The sequence below is a fragment of the Lupinus angustifolius genome, chromosome LG14 (genome assembly GCF_001865875.1).
Source record: "Lupinus angustifolius cultivar Tanjil chromosome LG14, LupAngTanjil_v1.0, whole genome shotgun sequence".
NCBI classification, from domain to species: domain Eukaryota; kingdom Viridiplantae; phylum Streptophyta; class Magnoliopsida; order Fabales; family Fabaceae; genus Lupinus; species Lupinus angustifolius.
Genome location: NC_032022.1, coordinates 1,359,213 through 1,380,168, shown reverse-complemented (window position 1 = coordinate 1,380,168; position 20,956 = coordinate 1,359,213). Strand labels below are relative to the sequence as shown.

Below are 20,956 nucleotides of genomic sequence, written 5' to 3'. Positions count from 1 at the left end.
TTTTATTTCATAGTCAATTATATCAAAGTTGTGAATATTGATTGAGAATTGCAGGAGTATAATATGTTGGTGCCATCAAAATAAAATTATAAGAAGTAGAGGAAAATAAAAATAAGTTAGAAGATAATTTAATAGATTTAATATTGTATACTGACAGTATAACTACTTTTTATACTGTCAACACATCAACCACCATCATATATTAATCATCATTTAGTGTCAAATAAAAGTAATATAAATCGACAATAAATATGTAATTGCGATAATAATCGGTTGGCACATTAACGACACTCACAAACGCAGGCTTCAATATGAATAAAAAAAGAAAATACATTCTTTACAATAGTAGATGATGACAGTATAATTTTTTTTTACCCTATTAATATATATATCTTTTTCTCATTAATAAAGCCAAGTCAAGTATGAAATTTGAGCGAACAAAAAGCATGACAGAAAATTAAAGTAAGAATAATCAGAACTAACCATGCAACAACATTAATAAACATAGTAAAAGACAGCATTAAGAAAAGAAAACAAAAGTGAAGTACAACTTACACACCCACCCCAACTTTAAAAACACCCATATACTCCTCGTGCTTCAATTAATCAATTTCACCCACTTCCACACATAGAGAGAGTTTAATATTATATTAAACATTAACAATCAAATATATTATTCATCACATATTAATTAACATATCATCAATAATGCACATTTATATATCTTATTTAGTATGGTTTGGACTAGACCGAACAATTCAGCCTATCAAGTATCAACCGAGTCAGTCCACTTTAAAATGTAGTAATATATATTTAATTATATAAAATATATGATATCTTCTAATTTGATTAGACGGTTAAACCAGTTAGAACTCGGAAATTTTGAAATTTGATTTGTGGGTATGTTAACATTCATTTTATTCATCCCTATATATACATAGGATACTCTAAAGCCTAGGAAACAAAGATCATCATTACAATAGTTGTAACTCCTTCTTTCATATAGCTACAAAAGCATCATAATCAAAACGTGCTCTTTCATATGTCTACCTCATCGGAATACTCAGATTTTTCCGGCCAAAAACCGGTGAGGTTGCCGGAGAAAACAAGTTTCTCTCAGACTTGTAGTTTATTGAGTCAATACATAAAGGAAAAGGGTAGTTTTGGAGATCTTAATCTTGGGATGACATGCAACATAGAACCAATTGGTATGAATTGTTAAATTATACATTTTTTTTAAATTTATTATTTTTCCTTTGAAAGTTTTTTATCCTAGAATTTACCAATTTTCATTTTTTTTAATTTAATATTTTTCCTAGATAGGGGAAATTGGAAATATTGATGGGTATTTATTCCTTACCTCTTGGTTTGTTTGAAATAAATTATAGTAATGAAAAGCATTTTATGGGTTTTTCAATTATAGGCTTGGACCTATAAAGTTTCACCTTTTCAATTTCATTAATTGTTCAGTTTCTAAGATCTAACATATGGCTTCAATTTTGAGATAGAGAAAGTTCAATTCAGTATGTTAATATGAATTTTGGAAGTTCAATTTTTTTCTCCTTATCAAGCTGAGAAATTTGATTCCTTAATTTGAAAATTGATTTAAGCTTTAAGATATTTTTGGTGCTTTCTCTTTCAAGATTATGTTGTTGTTCCTGAATCTTAAAGTTTTTCAGGGTCACCTGAGACATCTTGTCAATCTGCAACAACCATGAACTTGTTTCCTACCAATGAAAATAACATGCCACCAAAGAACCTTACACCTAGGTGAGTTGTTTTGCTTCTTTAATTTGTTGTCAAGTTAATTAAGAATTTGGAAGTTTTTCACACTTAGTGTTTTAAATTGTGGTTGCATTCGTGATTGCTGACACGGTTGCAGTTAATACGATTGCGGTCATTGTGGCCGCTGCAATACGGATTGCAGCTGTTGTAGTGTGAATTATTGTGATTAAAATATATTTTTGAATTCGATGCGGAGTGATGCGGTCCAATACAGTTACGTTCTGACCATATCATTATGATTCAGTGTCGTACTCAATTGCGGTGTAATACGGTTATGGTGGTCAATGTAACCATAATATTGCTGTTGCATTACATGATGCTGTTTCACACCAATTTGATGCTGAAGAAAATTGATTTGCGATGAATACTATTCAACAACTTGTAGTATTTACTGAATCCTGATTCAGTTTCAAAGAAGTGAAAAAAAAACTGCAACTTCTTTTATGGCTAGATCAAAACAATTACCTTGAGACTAATTTGTGATCATTTATTCATATGATTTTCAGTGCAATTAAGCCTATGAACAAGGGATCTAAGGCTGCACAATTAACAATCTTCTATGCTGGACAAGTTATTATATTTGATGATGTTTCGGCTGATAAAGCCAATGAGCTCATGTCCTTTGTCAGCAAAGGAATATCCGAAACCCAGAGCCAGCCATCATTTCCTCATAATTTGATCAGAACTTCGGCTGATTCGGTTACTCCGGTTGTTCCTAATGTGACTACCATCCCTGGTTCTGGCATCGACTCGATTCAAGAACGCTCTCAACCATCATCCAGACCTGTTGTTTGTGGTAATTTCTGTTGATAACTAATATCCGAAATCTGTATATTATGAATCATTATTTTTCTGATGACAAAATTTCTTTCTATACAGATTTACCAATTGCTCGGAAAGCTTCACTTCATCGGTTCCTGGCGAAGAGAAAGGATAGGTAAGACACACTCAACCAAATATAGAAAATTTTGAAAGATGAAATATTCTTTGGTGTTCATGTTTGTGTATATGTTTATGATCTTAAGAGGTGTAAGCCTAAAATCAAATAAATGGATTCAAATGTTAGGTCCTTCTTGTTTCTCTTGTTCCCTTTTCCATAACAAAGTCTTCTTTTTTAGTCTTTGATTGAAATAAACCTTATGTAAAATATTTATAGATCTGGTTTCCATTGTTGTATGTTCGGAAATGCGAAATTGATTCAGACATCAGTGCAAATTGATTCATGTAACCGACTTCACCTAATGGGATACATGTTTGATTGTTGTTGTTGGCGAGTTGATTAATATTGTTATTATCTTATGATGTGTTTTTACAGAATTGCTGCCAAAGCACCATATCAAATAACAAGTCACATGGAAGCTGCTAATAAGGGGGTTGAATCCATGTCTTGGCTTGGCTTAGGTGCTAAATCACCTCAAATCTGAGAGAAGCTACAACAACCATACCTTAATATTACTAGGTTACATCAGTTGGTTGAACGATACCATAATGTTCGAGATATATGCCTTATATGTCATCTTAGAGCATTTTTTGTGACATGCTCATGATTAAGATCTTTTATGGGCTTCTGAGCTGTTCTTTCTAGTTGTCATTCTAAGTTTTAGCTAGGCTCTATTGGGGTGCACATGTCCTCTCTCAAAATAAATATCATTCCATGTGCCATGAACTTAAGATTGATTAAAAAATATATATTTAAATTAAAATTTAATTACTAAATATTTTTCTAACTAACTATTGCTTATAGTATATGAAGTGACATATATTATAAGATAGATGTGCTCGTTATCATATATCTAACTATTGGTTAGTCTGAATAGCTGCTTCTCTAATTATTGTTATATTGATGAGTTGATATTTCACTATTAAATTTTCAAAAAACAAATTTATTTATAAAAATATATTTTAATTAAAAGAGAATTAATAACAAAAGAGATTACATTAATCATGAACCGACTTTCCAATTCATAATATAACAAAGACTCTACTAATTATTATAATTATTTCTCAACATGAAATATAAAATAAGATATAACATGAGTTATAACTTTACTTAAATTCTTAAATTAATTTATTATTAAAAAAAATTAAAGTTAAAAGGGAAGAGACAATATTGATATTCTTGATGTGTTAGGACTAATATGGTTATTGGTTGAGTATAGGATTTTTGGCTAAATCTAAACTTATTATGATCCTCTCCTCTATATATGTCTAGGTTCTGATGTAGAGGAAGAGAAAATGGTGCTCCATTTTTAGTTTATTTTCCATTTTTCATGAATGATGTATTGATTTGATGAGAATGTAAAAAGAAATCTAAGACTACTTTCTAATTGGAGGGCCCTTTATTTATTCTTTTTATGTAATGTAATATATTCAAATAGAAATAAAAGATACTATATTTAACTAAAGTAAAAATATACTATATTTAACTAAATTAAAGATATACTATATTTAACTAAAGTAAAGATATATTGTATTTAACTGCTTAATAAATCTGATTTGACTTTTTATTTTTTTATGAATAGTTGAATGAAATAAAAGATGATTATCCTAAGAATATTCCATTGGCTTTCATTATTTATTTATTATAAATTCGAAATTAATTATAAAATAAAAAATGGACTTCATTTATTTAAAAATATAACTTCGAAAAAATAAATTTTTAAATAAAAATGTCACTTCATTAATTATTTTTTATAGAAAAAAACCTATCCTTATTCTTATTTGTTTTTTTATTTCTAATTTTTGTTGTTGAAGAAAATGACATAGGTTTCTTGAAACCTATCCCTTTTATTATTTATTTATTTAATTTTCAAAAATATATATATATTTATTTTTATAAAAATCGTTTTGATAGTACAAAAAGGATTTTGACTTTTTATAGGCCAGATAAAAATAAATATTGAATAACTTAATGTTGGGTTGAAAGATAAATTCCAAATTTGATACACTTTTTACTCCACTTTCACTCCCCTCAATTCCTCTAACGAGTGTGGAATGATATATTTATTTCATAGATTTAGTTTAAAAACTATTTAGTTAATAAAAAGTTGTGCCATCATGCATTTGTTTAAGGTACTACTTGTGTGCATGGATTGCTACACTTGTACTATTTTAGTACAATTGGTATATTATTAATAAATTTCTTTCTTTTGCCAATAAAAATGATAAGAACTTATTTTTCATATACAATACTTGAATCAAAATGTTACCTAAAGAACCACTAATTATTTTGATAAATTTTGTTGCCACTTATTTTTTTATAACACATAATACATGTAAGACTAAAAAGTTATTTAAGGTTGAAAAGCCATGATAGACTAACATGTTTAGTAAAACTAATTAAGTTAAAAAATGTTAGAAATTATGTGAAAGAATTTGTAAATCTATGCATTATAAGACATAAATAACTTTAAGGAGATCTCAGAATCCATTTTAATTCCCATTGATTAACTTTTAAAAGGTGTTTGGACTAGCTTATATTTAACATATTTAAACTTATATAATCTTATAAACACTTATATACATGTTTTTGGAAAACTTATAATAGGTAACTTATATTTTTAATAAGCTATTTTTGTCTCATTTCCGTAATCTAATTACCTTCTTCATTATTGTTTTGTTATTTTCTCTCTTAACTTTTTTCCAGCTATTTCCAGAACAACATCAATCCAAATTCTTTAATTGATGATGTAAAAAAGTGTAACAAGACAGCACCCTTTTACAAAGGCTATATTATTTCCTTATCAATAATTAGCAAAAGTTTTCTATATTCTATGAGTATTTTTAATTATTTTCTAAATATGTAAAAAGTAAAAGAAAGTATTCCAAAAGAAAAGTGAATATCATAAATTAATAATTTGTATACCTGATTTAAATACACATTTTTTGGTAAGCAAATATATGCTTTAAATAAAAAAGTACCAAGGTACAAGAATACACTTTATAGTATATATTAAAAGAGAAAATATCTAGAAGCATATACATAATACATATACATATTTTAAATTCACAAATCATGATTTGTGTTGTAGGTGTAAAGTAATTTTATTGCTACATTTTTAATCACATTTCATGATATATTAAACAAATTCTAACTTTATATTTTCATAATATATATTCTAATTTTCAATTTTAAATTCATGATACACACAGTAGATTTAAATTTTTAATAATTCTTAAATTTTCCAATTTTTAGGAATCATAATAAGTGCTTCTGCAGTATTGGTGATATATCCAAACACTAAACTTGTATAAGTGCTTTTTAAAATGTACACCAAAACACAAATAGCTTATATTTAACTCAAGCTGTTACAAATATGCTCTCATTTGATAAGCACTTATACCACATGCACTTGATTAAACTCTCTACCCAAATACAACCATAATCTCATTCTATGCTTAAAATGCTTAAGAAATAAGAACTGAGTTTTCGGAAAAAAAATTTATAGTACTCAAGCACTAAAATATGAGTCTATCAATTTTCCTATCAAAATTTGTTCTCTAGCTTATAATTTTTCATTACAAGATACAGAAATTAAATTCTAAAAGGCAACAATTCCAGTTGAAAACATTTGGTCCTTTGTGTATGGTGAATTTGACAAGTTCATAGACATTGAAGAATCTGATCCACACACATCCATCATTATCTCCCTTGAACGACACTCCATGCTACAAAATGCTTTCTCTCCTCTATATACCCATAAAAAAGAAGAACAAAAAATCATGAATCCGGGTCCAATAACAAAATCGATCTTTATCTGTTATTCATATATTAAAAATTATTAACCGTAAATATTATATTATATAAATGAATCGTAGTATTGGGAATGATGTATTGACAATATAATTTATTTTATACAACCAATACATGTTAATAAAACTCAAAAAATTTGACCAAGTAAAGGTTAAATTTTGAGGAAGAAGGATTTTGGGTTGGTTTATTTGGATAGTACCTGTACATGTATATGTCCTTGCCATGGAGTTTCTTTCTACAAAGGTGACATGAGCTGAGAAAATCTGAGGTAGGAAATGATGGTTCAGGTTCAACTATAATTGTTGTTGGTAGGGTTCTTGTGAAAACACCAACGTTGTTATGTCTCACAATTCCACCTTCACCACCATTATCATAGTAAACCCTAGTTATGGTTTTGTTAGCAACATGTTTTGTCACATACGTGTAATCTTCGGAGCTTCCAACATCAATTTCATTCACACCCTTTTGATGAAAACCATGTTGGTTTTTTATGTTATGAACTGGAATTGGTCTAGATCGGTTCGATTTTGTGGTACAAACCGCGTGTTTGGGCAAAACTTCATGTCCAATTTCACTCGATTTTTCATCAAGAGCCACCACAATTCCTAGACCAACACCACCAAGGTCATAGCTCTTTAGACCCTTTGACGATTGCATCTTCAAGTTTATGTCAAAGGGGGTTCTTGAGCTTCCTATGGTGGCCCATGCGGCGGCACGACTGCCGAAGACTAATATTTGCGACAACTTTCCGATCATTGGCTTGGTTCTCTTACCTATTTTGACTTGAATTTTGTGCTAGGGTTATGCATTATGCGTTATGAATTATGAAATATGGATGTAGAGAATATAGGTATTTGTGACAAAGAATTATGTGGGGTGGTCCTTTATAAAACAAGGTAGAAAAGCTATGATAAGGGTTAAAAATATTATTTGTTGGAGTAGTTGGATTAAGCCCGTGGTTTTGTTTGGAATTGTGGGTGATGATTACTAGAGAAATTACCAAAAATAAGTATTTAATTGATTTAGTAAATAATCAAATATATGGTTTTGTTTAGTCATTAGTGATTTAATTATTGTAGCGTTGAACGGAGGCCTATGTGGTGATTATTTTAAAATTAACATTATGTTATGGTTATTTTTAGGACAAAAATGTGCATGGAGACACATCTATGTAGATTATAGTCAATAAAATTGTAACAGCACATTAAAAATTTATTTTTTATTAAAATTTAGTCCTAAATAATAACATTAAAAAAAATAAATGCATTTTTTTCCAAATATAACATGTTGGATATGTCTCTATACAATACTTTTCTCCATTTTCAGCATGCTAATTTCTTGAAAATGTCATTTAAATGATTGTGAGGTCACCATACCATATTAAAAATTTATACCTAAATTATATTGACAATCTCTACGATTTAGTAAAATATACAAATCATTTTTGTGCACTTATATAAATTATCTATAATTTATATATATATATATATATATATATATATATATATATAATAAATCAGTTATTCCTATAAGAGGTGGATGTAATCTTTTAAATAAAAATGGATTATGATTATAATTGAACTAAACTCCAACAAATGTCAATATAATTTACTCTTAATCAATTAATTATACATTAGCTAGCATAACTTAATACTTTGTAATTTCAAAATATATTTGGTTATGAATATATTGCTCTTTGTTGTACTTAAACAAATCAATACCTTCTTAGAGTTATTGCTACATTTTATAGTGAACCAAACACTATGCCAGAATTCACATTTAACAATGATTTTTAACACAAGGCTGTTAAATATAATACAGAAGATAATTAACAGTGTTTTTTTAAACAAGTGTTGTTAAATGTGATAGGTGGATATAACTTTAACATCACTTTCTTCAATAAGTGTTGTTGTATGTTTGCCTAAGATATCTAAAGCACTTTTTTAAGCAAGCTCTCTTGATTTGAATCTATTTAACAATGTTTTATTAAATAAGTGCGGTTAAATGTGACATATCAACAACACTTTTTCTTAAAATAGTGGAGTGATTAGTTGAGTGTTGTTAAATGCTTCTAGTGGGACATGATCTTAACATTAATAGAGGAAAACCTCATCTCCACTATGAACCATTGTGGAATCACCCTGGACGGCTTAATGGCTAAGCCTCTTACGGTCAGACGATCTCGCTATGTGGGAAAAACATAACCTTTCGGGCCTCGCCCTTAACAATGAAATTGTTAGCACTTATTACTTTGGTTATGATGAATTTCTTGTATAAACTCTCAAGAATCTAATATGATTGTTCTTTCTTACGAAACTTACATCTTTGGGGTCCATTATCCCAAATGAAGGAGTTTTATAGGTTTTATTGAAGAAGAATGAATTTGAGAAACTAGAACTTGAAGAAAAATGAAACCTTGGTAGAAAGATTATTGTTGGACTCTCTCCCAAGTGAGAGTTGGCGCTCAAACGATAAAAAATATCCAATCTTCTTGGAGACCTCTCGCACAAGCGAGAGCTGTCGCTCAAGCGACACAAGTAAGCAAAAATTATTGGAGACTTCTCGCCCAAGCGAGAGTTGGCGCTCAATCGAGGGCTCTGATAATCGTTTATATCTAAACGTTAATCGATTATCTCAGTTACAAGATAAAATCATTGGGACCTCTCGCTCAAGTGAGAGCATGGCGCTCAAGCGACAAAAACAAGTAAAAAATTATTGTAACCTCTCGCCCAAGCGAGAGCATGGCGCTCAAGCAACGAAAACAAGTCAAAAATTACTAGGACATCATCACCCAAGAGAGAGTTGTCGCTCAAGCGGCAAAACCACGCCCAACTTTCTAGAGACTTCTCGCCCAAGCGAGAGCTGGTGCTCAAGCGAGGGCTCTGATAATCGATTATACCTAAACGTTAATTGATTATCACCGTTACAGATATTCGAGTAATGTTCATCCATGGATAACCATAATATTATTCTACACATAGACATAATTTAAACAATATGGCTTAAGAAACCACACGTACTTAATCCAAACAAACAGACAATTGATTAAGTACAATATTTCTTAATACTAAAACAACTCCAAACTTTTGAAGTAGTTTAGGAGGTACGAATGTCATATTTTGACACCACTATGTCACAATATATTTTCTCTTACCTTAGTTTGTTGAGTGAGTGGTTCCCTTTAAGTGTGAACGTGTAGGTGGCCCAACTTTGGAAGCTTCAAAAGTAAAGATCATCATCTTAAAGTAAGATTATTAAATTAAACTTACCATTTTAAAGTACGCCAATAAAAATCAACATTTTAATTAAGACTTTTTAAGTCATACTTATCACTTTTAAAGTAAGCTAACTTAGCCAATGTCAACACTTTTAAATCAAGATCTCTTAAGCTAAACTTACCACTTTAAAGTAAGCTAACTCAAGTGGATTCAATAAAAACCTATGGTCATCTCAACACATTTCATTCTATAGTAACCACAAGGGTTGATAGTGTTGATCACCTAACCAAGAACAATATATCAAAAGTTAACATTTTAAATCAAGATTGTTTAAGTTAAACTCACCAGTTTAAAGTAAGCTTATCTTAACAATGTCTGCGCTATAACTAGTCTACCATCCAAGACTTCATAACACTTTAAGTTATAAAGACAAGATTTTTATAAGTCATCTGTTATCTCAAATCATTACTTGAACTTCGAAATCAAAGGATAATATTTACTAAGTAAATCCTTAACACATAATACTTTAAAACAACACTCTTTCAACAATAACTCATCATTTTCCTCAATATGGTTCACAACTTCACTAATGTGCCCAAGGGGTATCATCCAACAACATTTCATTCTATATAATCACATGGCTTTTTAGTGTTGATAACACAACCATTAAGAACACTAGCAACACTACTTTAACACTTTCAAATACACTTAAACTCATAAACATTTTGGATTTCAAAAATAGAAAATAAACTTTTCCTAGACACATATAGACCACCATTTTTAGGCCAAATGGCAAGAAAAAAGTTTTGGTTTTTCAAAAACACATTAAAAGTTCCTTTGATGTACAAATCATCACATTTAAACACCTTCAAACACCAACATTAAATTTTCTAGCGTTAAAATAGAAAAATAAAATATTCTAAACTTGTCCAAGGCTATGGTTTTTCAAGCCAAAAACAAGTGGAGAAATCCAAACTTTACATGGTTTAAAAACTCCCTAAAGGTTTCGTTGATGTACAAATCACCACCTTTAAATACCTTCAAACACCATCATTATATTTTCTAGCATTAAATAGAAAAACAAACTATTTTACACTTGTTCAAGGCTATGGTTTTTAAGCCAAAAACAAGTGGAAAAATTCAAGCTTTACATGGTTTAACAACAAAATACTTGGATCTAACACATTAGAAAGAAAACAGGTTCATGAACAACATAAAAAAAATGATAATTATCTATGAACACCGAATTTTGTCCGGGCTAAAAGACATTTTCAAAAATAACAAATAAAAAAATTAATATTTTTGGCTACTTTCTAATAAAAATGGTATTCTTAAGTAAATAGGTAAAATTAAATTTGAATTTCAAAAATTGTGTCATAATCATATTTTTAATGGTGAATTAAACATAATTTTATTTTATCGTAACTCTCTCTACTCCATTAATTTGGAGATCCTCTCCATTTTAACACATGTGTAAATTCAAAGGCTATAAATAGGAGATTGGTCACATGGAAAAAGGGGGCAATTCATCATATACTCTCATCATCTACAATAACCAAAATAATTCATCATATATTCCAAGAATCCTCAACAATTCTCTCAATCAAAATTTTTATGTTTCAATCATTTTCTTCCTTCTCTAAACATTATCTTTCACACATAATCATCCAACAAAAACCTAAGAGATCCACAATCTCAAAAATATCTCATACACAATGAATTCATATCATCCACAACAACCTCAAAATCTCTCATTCACAACAACATCAAAATCTTCTATACACAATAACAAAAAAAATCATTCAATAAAGTTTCATTCAAACGCTCAACATCTAAAAGTACTCATACCAACCACAATAATCCAAAAATATTCCACACAACAAATAAAAGAGAACACCAGCAAAAAACCATAAAAATACATAATCTCCAACACTTTCAAAGCTTCTTTGTTTTCTATCTCGCTCAAACAGTTTTGATTGCAAACATGTTTTGAAATTTGGTTTCAACATAGAAGACATTATGTCAACATAATTTGTTGAAATCCAAGTTGACATCGACCCTTAGAGTCACTACGGGTACACAATTTCACCCCTTCAATTTTGCTTCTATCTATTTACGTCTTTCCATTAATAATTATTGTAACAATAATTTTAATGCATTCACCGTAAAAATAAATAAAGTATGCGGTTGGATTATTTGTTAATTTATTTCGAAATTTCATTTTTCTTATAATTACATAAAAATAAAAATTGTTTAATACAAGACTGTGTGAAATATGTTAATCCTAATTTTAAGGTATGTTGTGGTGTTGGATGTAAGAGCTACACTTCACTTTTTTAAAATTAATAGGATTAATTATATTTCTACATTCAAAAAAGATTTTTTTTAAATAAAAAAAATTGGGAATTTGCTAATCAAGTTTTAATATGAGATGCGGTATCGGACGTAAGGGCTATGCTTCACTCATATGTTTTTTTCAAGAATAATTTGAACGTTAATTATTTAAAGAAATAAAATCAACCTAACAAACAAATTTTTTCTACCCAAAGAACTACGTAGTCTTGATTCCCATCAAGGGGATACATAGGCCCAAGATTACTCTTGTCAGACATAATAATAAAATAAAGTTTTTTTATAAAAATATAATAATAACACAATTAATAATCATTGCAATATAGTAGGATACCGTTCAAACAAATAACTGGGATGCTAATACCTTCTCTAGCGTGCAATCGACTCTCGAACCTGTATATCAAAGTCCAAGGCTCAATGTGATTGGGCTAAAATATTTTTCTACATTTTTTACTTGAAAAAATGTAGTGGCGACTCTAATAAAGTCGTGCAACCGAAAGTTGGGGCGCAACACCTAGCGACTCTTGACGACCTCAAATTTGTGCCTTCGAGAACCCTGTGCTTGACGACCTCGAAGTCGACCTTTCCAAGCTTCATGCTTGACCTTTTAAAAATTGAGGGGCCCATGCTTGACGACCTCAAAGTCAACCTTTTCAGGCCCCGTGCCTGACCTTTTAAAATTTGAGGGTCCTGTGCTTGACGACCTCAAATTTGTGCCTTCGAGGATCCCGTGCTTAACGACCTCGAAGTCAACCTTTCCAGGCTCAGTGCCTGACCTTTTAAAATTTGAGAGCCTCGTGCTTGACGACCTCAAATTTGTGTCTTCGAGGACCCCATGCTTGACGACCTCAAATTGCACCTTATAGGACCTCGTGCTTGACGACCTCTAAGTCAGCTTTTACAGGCTCTGTGCCTGACCTTTTAAAATTTGAGGGTCTCGTGTTTAACGACCTCAAATTGTGCCTTAGAGGACCCCGTGCTTGACGACCTCTAAGTCAGCTTTTACAGGCTCTGTGCGTGACCTTTTAAAATTTGAGGGGCCCGTGCTTGACGACCTCAAATTGTGCCTTAGAGGACCTCCGTGCTTGGCGACCTCTAAGTCAGCTTTTACAAGCTCCGTGTCTGACCTTTTAAATTTGAGGGTTCATGCTTGACGACTTCAAATTGCGCCTTAGAGGACCCCGTACTTGACGACCTCTAAGTCAACTTTTACAGGCTTCGTTTTTGACCTTTTAAAATTTGAGGGCTCCGTGCTTGATGACCTCTAAGTCAGCTTTTACAAGCTCCATGTCTGACCTTTTAAAATTTGAGAGCCTCGTGTTTGACGACCTCAAATTGCGCCTTAGAGGACCCCGTGTTTGACGATATCAAATTGTGCCTTAGAGGACCCCGTGCTTGACGACCTCAAATTGTGCCTTAGAGGACCCCATGCTTGACAACCTCGAAGTCAATATTTCCAGACTCCATGCTTAGCATTTTATGGAAAAATATAATTATATATATATATATAAACAAATAAATTTCGTTTTGAGGGCTCAATACATGACGACCACAAATAATGTTTTGGTCGTACCCCACCCCTTACTCCACTCGCAGAAAGGTCTTTTGTGTCTCAACAAAATCAACGTTCATTTCTTTACTAGTTACTTATTGCGATAACACTCAAACTTTGGTTTGTGTGCTATCCAATAAGCATCAAGTAAAGAGGGACAATTGTGAATACTTATTTTTGTCCGGCCCAAAATACATTTTCCAATGAATGTAATATTTGTGTAGATTTCTTAAATAAAAGGCTTTGTGAACTTAATGGCCCAATATAGATAGGAGTATCACAATTTAAATGGGCTTGGAGAAATTTCTTAATCCGTGGTGAAATGGGTATTTTCTATTGAAAAGTTAACACTTCGGTAAGTGTCTCAAAACAAATATATGAAAATTCATGGCTTCCAAAAATTGCAAATTTGAAATTGGCTAGTGACAAAGAGTATTGAAATTGGATTAATGGAGCATAACAATTAACATTAAAGGAGTGGTAAAACAAATTTTGAATATGAAATTTTTTGTATTAACTCTCACCCCTTAATTTTCTCTAGTGACCCAATGAGGAGTTTTTCTTTCATATAAGGCACGTGTGTTTTTGTGAAAAAGGCAAATTTCAAACCTATAGTATCTGTATTTGAATTAATGGCATTTTATATCAAATAGTGTTGCAATCTAGGACATCTTTTTGCTGTGGCACGTATCAGGAGGCGTTAAAATCATATGGTGCATCTGAATCAAGGAAATCAAACATTGCCCCTTAACTTCCTCCAATGCCTTAAAGGGAAGGATTTCCTCTTTTGCAATAAAAGGTACCATGTTCATACATAGACAGGGGGAGAAAAAGGAACTTTCATACAGTTAAAAAGCAACTAAGAGAGAGAACTAATGCAATAAAACGAGGGATAAGAGGTACGAATACCAGTAAGTTAAAGGCATATTCCAACTGAGTGAAAAAGTAAATACTATCAGTACTGATACATATAAAAAACAAAAAAAAACATCCAAAAAGGGATTAGGGGAATCTTCAGATCTCAGTCGGTTGCATAACATTGGTGGGTAATATCCTTGAAATTCTCATACAATATCATTCCAATTGTTGAAAAAGATTCAATAAAATTACATCCATAAGCATGTTTTGCTATTTATAACCTAGATACTCATATCATAAACAACATTTGCGCTCAGTAATCATAGGCATGCTAAAACAAAAATAGAAGACGTATTCATAAACATCTATCCCATATGTCCATAAGTATTCTTTTCTATCCTCTAAAAAACAAAGACATCTAACTATATTAACCAACAACGTGTTTTTATAAAATTAGTGAATGAACCAAAAACAATACTTTGCAAGTTTGCTATTCATATATTTAACAAATAATAGAAAACAACAATCTTAACCTGAGGCAAAGTGATAACAAATTTCTTGGGAGCATAAGAATTATAAGAAAAGTTGATTCTCAATTACTAGGTTATTGTAATTTTAGAGAATTGTTATGAAATAGAAATATAAACAAATTAATAATAAACAAAATCAAAAGTATACAAAATAAAAATAAAATAAATGATAGAATTGATATATACACTTAATAATATACAAAATAAAAATTATTCCTCCTCTTAGGCATTGTTATTATAAATAAGTTAATCTCTTGCAAAAATAAAATCTAGAAAAATCATATTTGTTTAAAACAGTGTAAAAATATTTAAATAACTTTTAACAAAGTAAGAGATTAAGAATGCAATGATAATTATACACACCTAATTTTGTATGATTGAAAAATAGAAAGTTGTAGGTAAAAATGGTAATTTTGTGATTTATAAAGTCAAATAAACATTTTTACCTATTTATGGGTAGTATTATAATTTTTATGATTTTATAAAGGTACTAGTCAATTTTTATCCAAAAATGACATTCTAATAATTTTTGTGGTTCTATAGAGTTGATGAATTATTCTTACCTTACGATAGAATTATAAGCACTATTGGTGACTTTTAAAATTATTAAAATATTTTTAATAAAAAAACCAAGATTTATTAACTATTCAAATATCTCGAAATCAATTTTATCCCTTTTGATTATTAGATTTTGCAATTAATAATTATAAAACTTTTGGTTATGTATGATTTTGTTTTAATTAATTCACCACTTTCAAAAATTATATAATGAGACATAATATACTAGTAGTATAAATAGCATGATAAGAAATCAGAAAAAACACAAAGAGGAATTGAAAATCTCACATGCCTCAACAATAGCATCTACAAAAAACTTACAAGTGTATCAAACCAGGTTTGCAATATTCCTTATGCTTTTTATTTGAATTTTTTACTCTAGTTGATTTTGGTAATATTGTGTATCTATTGTTCCTTGTATATGCTATAGGCTCTATTAGTGTTGATTTTACTCTATTGTAATCTTTCCCTCCCCCTTGAGTTCTGCATTTTTAAAATGGTGTTGATTTATTTGTTTTTTATATTTAGTTGTTTATTTACTTATCAGCTTTTCTTATATGATTTCAATATCTTTGTTTTTTAGTAAATAGTATTATATATTTTTTCCATAGTAGAATATTAAAAATGAATAAATAATGATAACTAAATAACAATGATGAAATAAAAATAATTTTCTTTAAAACATTTATAAAAATAATGGTGAGCACCTAATTTTGCACGAATCATAAAAAATAAGAAAAACATAAATAAAATGAAAAGTGAATGAGGTTGATTATTGAATTTTGATTTGTGAAGAAGGTAACAAGTATATGAAAATATGATAATATGAATAACAAGTGCTTTTGATGCTAGATATATTGTCATTTATTAGCATTAAATCGCTTTAAAATCAAAATTTTATTTTGATATGATTTAAAACTATATCAAAATAATAATACACGAAAATAAATATGGTATGATAATTATTTTATTTTAAAATAGAATCAAAAAGTTAATGGCTTTTAAGAAATAAAATCAAACATTATTTGATTAGCTTTAATGGATTCACTCTTTTTCTATACAACTCTTTTTTTTTTTTTTTGTACAAATGGATTCACTTGTAAATAGGGATGCAAAGCACAGAGAAAAGACAAACAACAAAAATGCACCAAAAAATCTACTTTTTTACCTACACAACCATGAGACCATATATATTGTTTTATTTTTTGTACCATTTCATATACTATTATTTTTAATTAGTCGAAAAAAATTATTTAAATTATTAAATGCAATTATTAAACATTCTTCTGGTTGACAAATGAAGTAACACAAAAGAGTGAGACAACAGATATATACCTCATAACCATCGACATTAACTGAATTCTCCCTTGAAACCTATGCACCAATCCAAATGAGATAGAATAATAGTCATGGATATCTAAGATCACATTGGTCTATAGATTCTTGACCGTTGACTGTCTCACAATCTCATTTTTAATTAGTGCTTAAGTTTCTGTTTCTATGTCAATCCATGTTTTTCACTATAGTGCATTAGTGCTATAGTCCATATTATATCCTCATTTATCTGTGATGTCATTTTCTTCAATTCATTTTTATTCTATCTTATGTCTAACACTCCTTTTCACCTTTTGTTAAATTATTTTATTCATTTAACTATTCTAGATTTATTTATGATTCATTTGATAATATTTATTTTATTTTACTAAAAATAATAAGATGAACAATAAACATATTAGAATTACCAAAAATGTTTTTTAATAATAAGTAAATGCTTAGAATAATGTTTGAAATATATAATCTCTCTATTCTATTACCAATAGTTATATAAAAATCTATTAAAATAAATTATAATAGAGATGAAGGAAATATCATGATTTCATATCTTTTCTTTGAATCATCTTTGAAACATTGTAATGCATCACTCATATTGGTTAATTTTTAATTAAAAATAAACTAATAAATAATAAAAAATTGACATGATAATTAATAATAACCAAACAGATTAGCAACTATAAATCTTTGAAATAATAACCACCATAACAATAAAAATAAAAATATTTTCTTTAATGATAAATAATGAGTGCCAAATAAAATATTTTCCTAATTAATTGAAGAATACATATGACTCTTCCTCATTTCCTAACATAAGTATTATTTTTATTTTTAAAGTTAATTAATAGAAAAAATATTCGGCACACACTATTTATTACTAAATAAAATATTTTATCCTAATATTTCAAATATTTTTATACCTATAACTTTTTATTATTAATTATTGTTATGTTAACAAAAATATTTATAATTTCATATTTAATTAAATTTTAACAAACAAGACTGTCATATTATGACAATTCAAAAATGATCGAGGAAATCAGGTGAAATCACGATCTTTCCTCCATCTTTATTATTATTTATTTATATATATATATATATTATTTTAATTATTAGTTTAAATATTTATTTACTATTAACAAAATAATGTATGTAATTTTATTGTTGATTTTATTATTATTAAACAAATAAAATAAATAAAGTATTATTAAATGAATGAAAATCAAATCTGGAGTAATAATCAAATGAAAGGTGAAAATAAGTATTACATATAAGATTGAATATTGAAAGGAAGAGAATGACATTGCACACAAATGAGCATAAGATATAGATTGTAGAAGTGTATGAAAAGTCAAGGATTTGGCACATATTAGAAGACATAAGCATTGATGGAACATAAAATTGGTGATATAGTTAAGAGAGACACAGTAGAATTAGACGAACCATTATGAGCATAGACATCGATCAAAATGTTCATATTGATGAATATGTTCTTTATAGATAGTAGACATTTGCCAATACCTCATGGATTTTCAATTTTTATGTATTTTATAATAACTAATATATAAAAATAAGTATTATTTGGGTAATATATATATATATATTAGTTCAATTACTAAAATTTATTATAAAATACAAAAAATGCAATGCTAAAATAATAATAATAAAATATAAAATATTTAATTAAAATATATACGCGGTACCTATGATGCGGTATTATAATTCTCATTCTCATCCAAAAGTTATTTTTGCTAGTATAGGTTGTGGGTCTTTGACGGGCATCCACTAAGTCAAATATTTTTGTCATCCCTAATTTTTTTTTGGTACTTTTAATATATTTTTATTGTACATCTTTTCCTTGTGTTGCATCCCTAATCACAGGTGAAACTGTGAAACCATTAAAGCTCATCAAATTATATTTGAAATCATTAAAGCCATTAATTTTATGATTTAATTGCAAAATCAAATAACAACAATTCCATATTTACTTTTCGTCAACGTTATTCTGATTTAGTATTATATCATACGAAATAAGATTTTTTATTTTAAAATGATATATTACTAATAAATGACAATATATCTATCCTTAAAAACACTAATTATTCATATTGTCATATTTTCCTCCTAAAAAATTTATTCAGTTGCAAATCAAAATTTAATTATCATCCTCCGTGAAGATTTCTCTTAAGAAGTGTTATGGCAAAAGAAATGTCACATTAACCCTTATCACATGTCCATGTATTATGTGAGTTGGAGCCGTGTGTTATAATTGAAGTTTTACCATCTTATCCTAATAATTATTACTTTCCTCTATTTTAAATATTAAAGTATTTTCATAAATTTATTACTAAGAAATTAAAGTAAATGATGATTATGTTTGGTGAAAGTTTGTCTTTATATAATAATAACGTTAGTAAATTAGCTTCAGATTTGCCAGATAATTAATGACCTACAACTATTAAATATATATATTATTATTTATTAATATAAATATAAAATATTTCTTTTTAAAGTATTTAATGAAATTACATCATATTATTAAATAAGTAATTGATTTTTATCTTAAAGAGGTAGTTTAGTTCGTATTGATGTTGTTTTTCGACCGGAAGACAGCAAGCTAATTTTCGAGACTTTGGATTATTGGACATATACTTTGTGAAATGGTTCATGCATATTTGTTACTTGGTGCAACAAGATTGAGTTGGTAAGAATAAAAAATTATTGTCATAATATGGACTAATGAGGTATAGGGATCATATTGGAATTGAGATCCAAAAGAAACTTGTCCATTTATTACTTGGACCATATTCACGATTTATTTACTTACAAGAAAAAATAAAAAATTGGAAGGTGTAAATTCTTCAATTGTGGCATCTATGAGATTTTTTATAATTTGGATATGTTATTTTGGAAGTAAATCTTTGCATGCTAGACAAGAAGATTGCAAGTTCAAAATTATGTCTTCGTAAGACATGTATTTTTTTATTATTAAATTGAAGTAGTTAATGGTGAAGTTACCATTATCCTTTTTTTGTGGTGACGAATCTTGGGATATGACGCATGATAATCTAAATTCAAATAGCAAAATTGTACTCCCCAAAGAAAAAGAAGTTGAAGTACATTGATTGAATGATGTCATTATGTTTTTGTCATAAATCATTTATGCCAACAAAACATTGATCTCTAAATATTTCTAATAGTTTTGCATATAGTTTTTCTTGTTCTTCATCTGCACTAGAAATTGGACTAACATATACTTGATATACTCTCCTTATTGTGGCTTCTAATGATCTTCCTTACACATGTTGAAACCACCTAAGACATAATTTCACCATGTTTTCAACAATAAGAGGTTACCACAACTTTTTCCCTCATACATTTATTCTCAATCACAAATTGTTTAGTACGCTCATTCATCCAATATATTTCAATTGATTATTATCTTTGATCGTGGAACTAACTAGGGTTGAGTTTTGTTTTGAATTAGGGATGATAATGAGTACTAGAACACGCATGTATTATTCACAACGAGTTTGAGTTTGTATTTTTGGATGCAAGTGTAATCGAGATCGAAGATTTTGAAATTCAGTATTAAATGAGTTTGGCTAATGAGATACTCAGGCCCGTAACTACTTATACTCGTAATTCCTAAATTTCATAATAATATAACTATAATATCATGTAAATCATAAATGTGATGTTATGTTGTTAATCCATAATTATAAAATCATGTTAATCCATAAATGTGATTTTATGTTATTAAGTATTGATGTTATGTTATTAATTTATAATTGTGATGTGATGTTATATTGATTAAATAATTATTGCTAAATAAATTTTCTATCATAATTGTGATGTTATATTGTTTAGTAATGATCTTGTGTTATTAATTTATGACTCTGAGGTAATGTTATGTTTATTAAACAATTCTTACTAAATAGATTTTCGTAGCAATGTTGAAATAGTTACTTTATTTTTTATGTTTGTTTCACTAAGAGGAATGATGTATAATGGACAA

At 28.7% G+C, this 20,956-nt stretch overlaps 2 protein-coding genes across 2 annotated transcripts; one reads left to right on the top strand and one right to left on the bottom strand.

Moving 5' to 3' along the window:
• LOC109326993 (protein TIFY 10A-like) lies at window positions 1,013-3,426 on the top strand. The gene is made up of 5 exons (XM_019559952.1): window positions 1,013-1,208; window positions 1,680-1,770; window positions 2,292-2,581; window positions 2,665-2,722; window positions 3,101-3,426. Exons 1-5 carry the CDS (start codon window positions 1,043-1,045, stop codon window positions 3,207-3,209), a joined length of 714 nt encoding a protein of 237 aa, XP_019415497.1. The 5' UTR covers window positions 1,013-1,042; the 3' UTR covers window positions 3,210-3,426.
• Window positions 6,227-7,374, bottom strand: LOC109326994. Its single transcript, XM_019559953.1, has 2 exons — window positions 6,738-7,374; window positions 6,227-6,474 (listed from the first exon to the last, which is right to left on the bottom strand). The coding sequence occupies exons 1-2, from the start codon at window positions 7,292-7,294 to the stop codon at window positions 6,327-6,329; spliced, it is 705 nt and encodes a 234-aa protein (XP_019415498.1). The 5' UTR covers window positions 7,295-7,374; the 3' UTR covers window positions 6,227-6,326.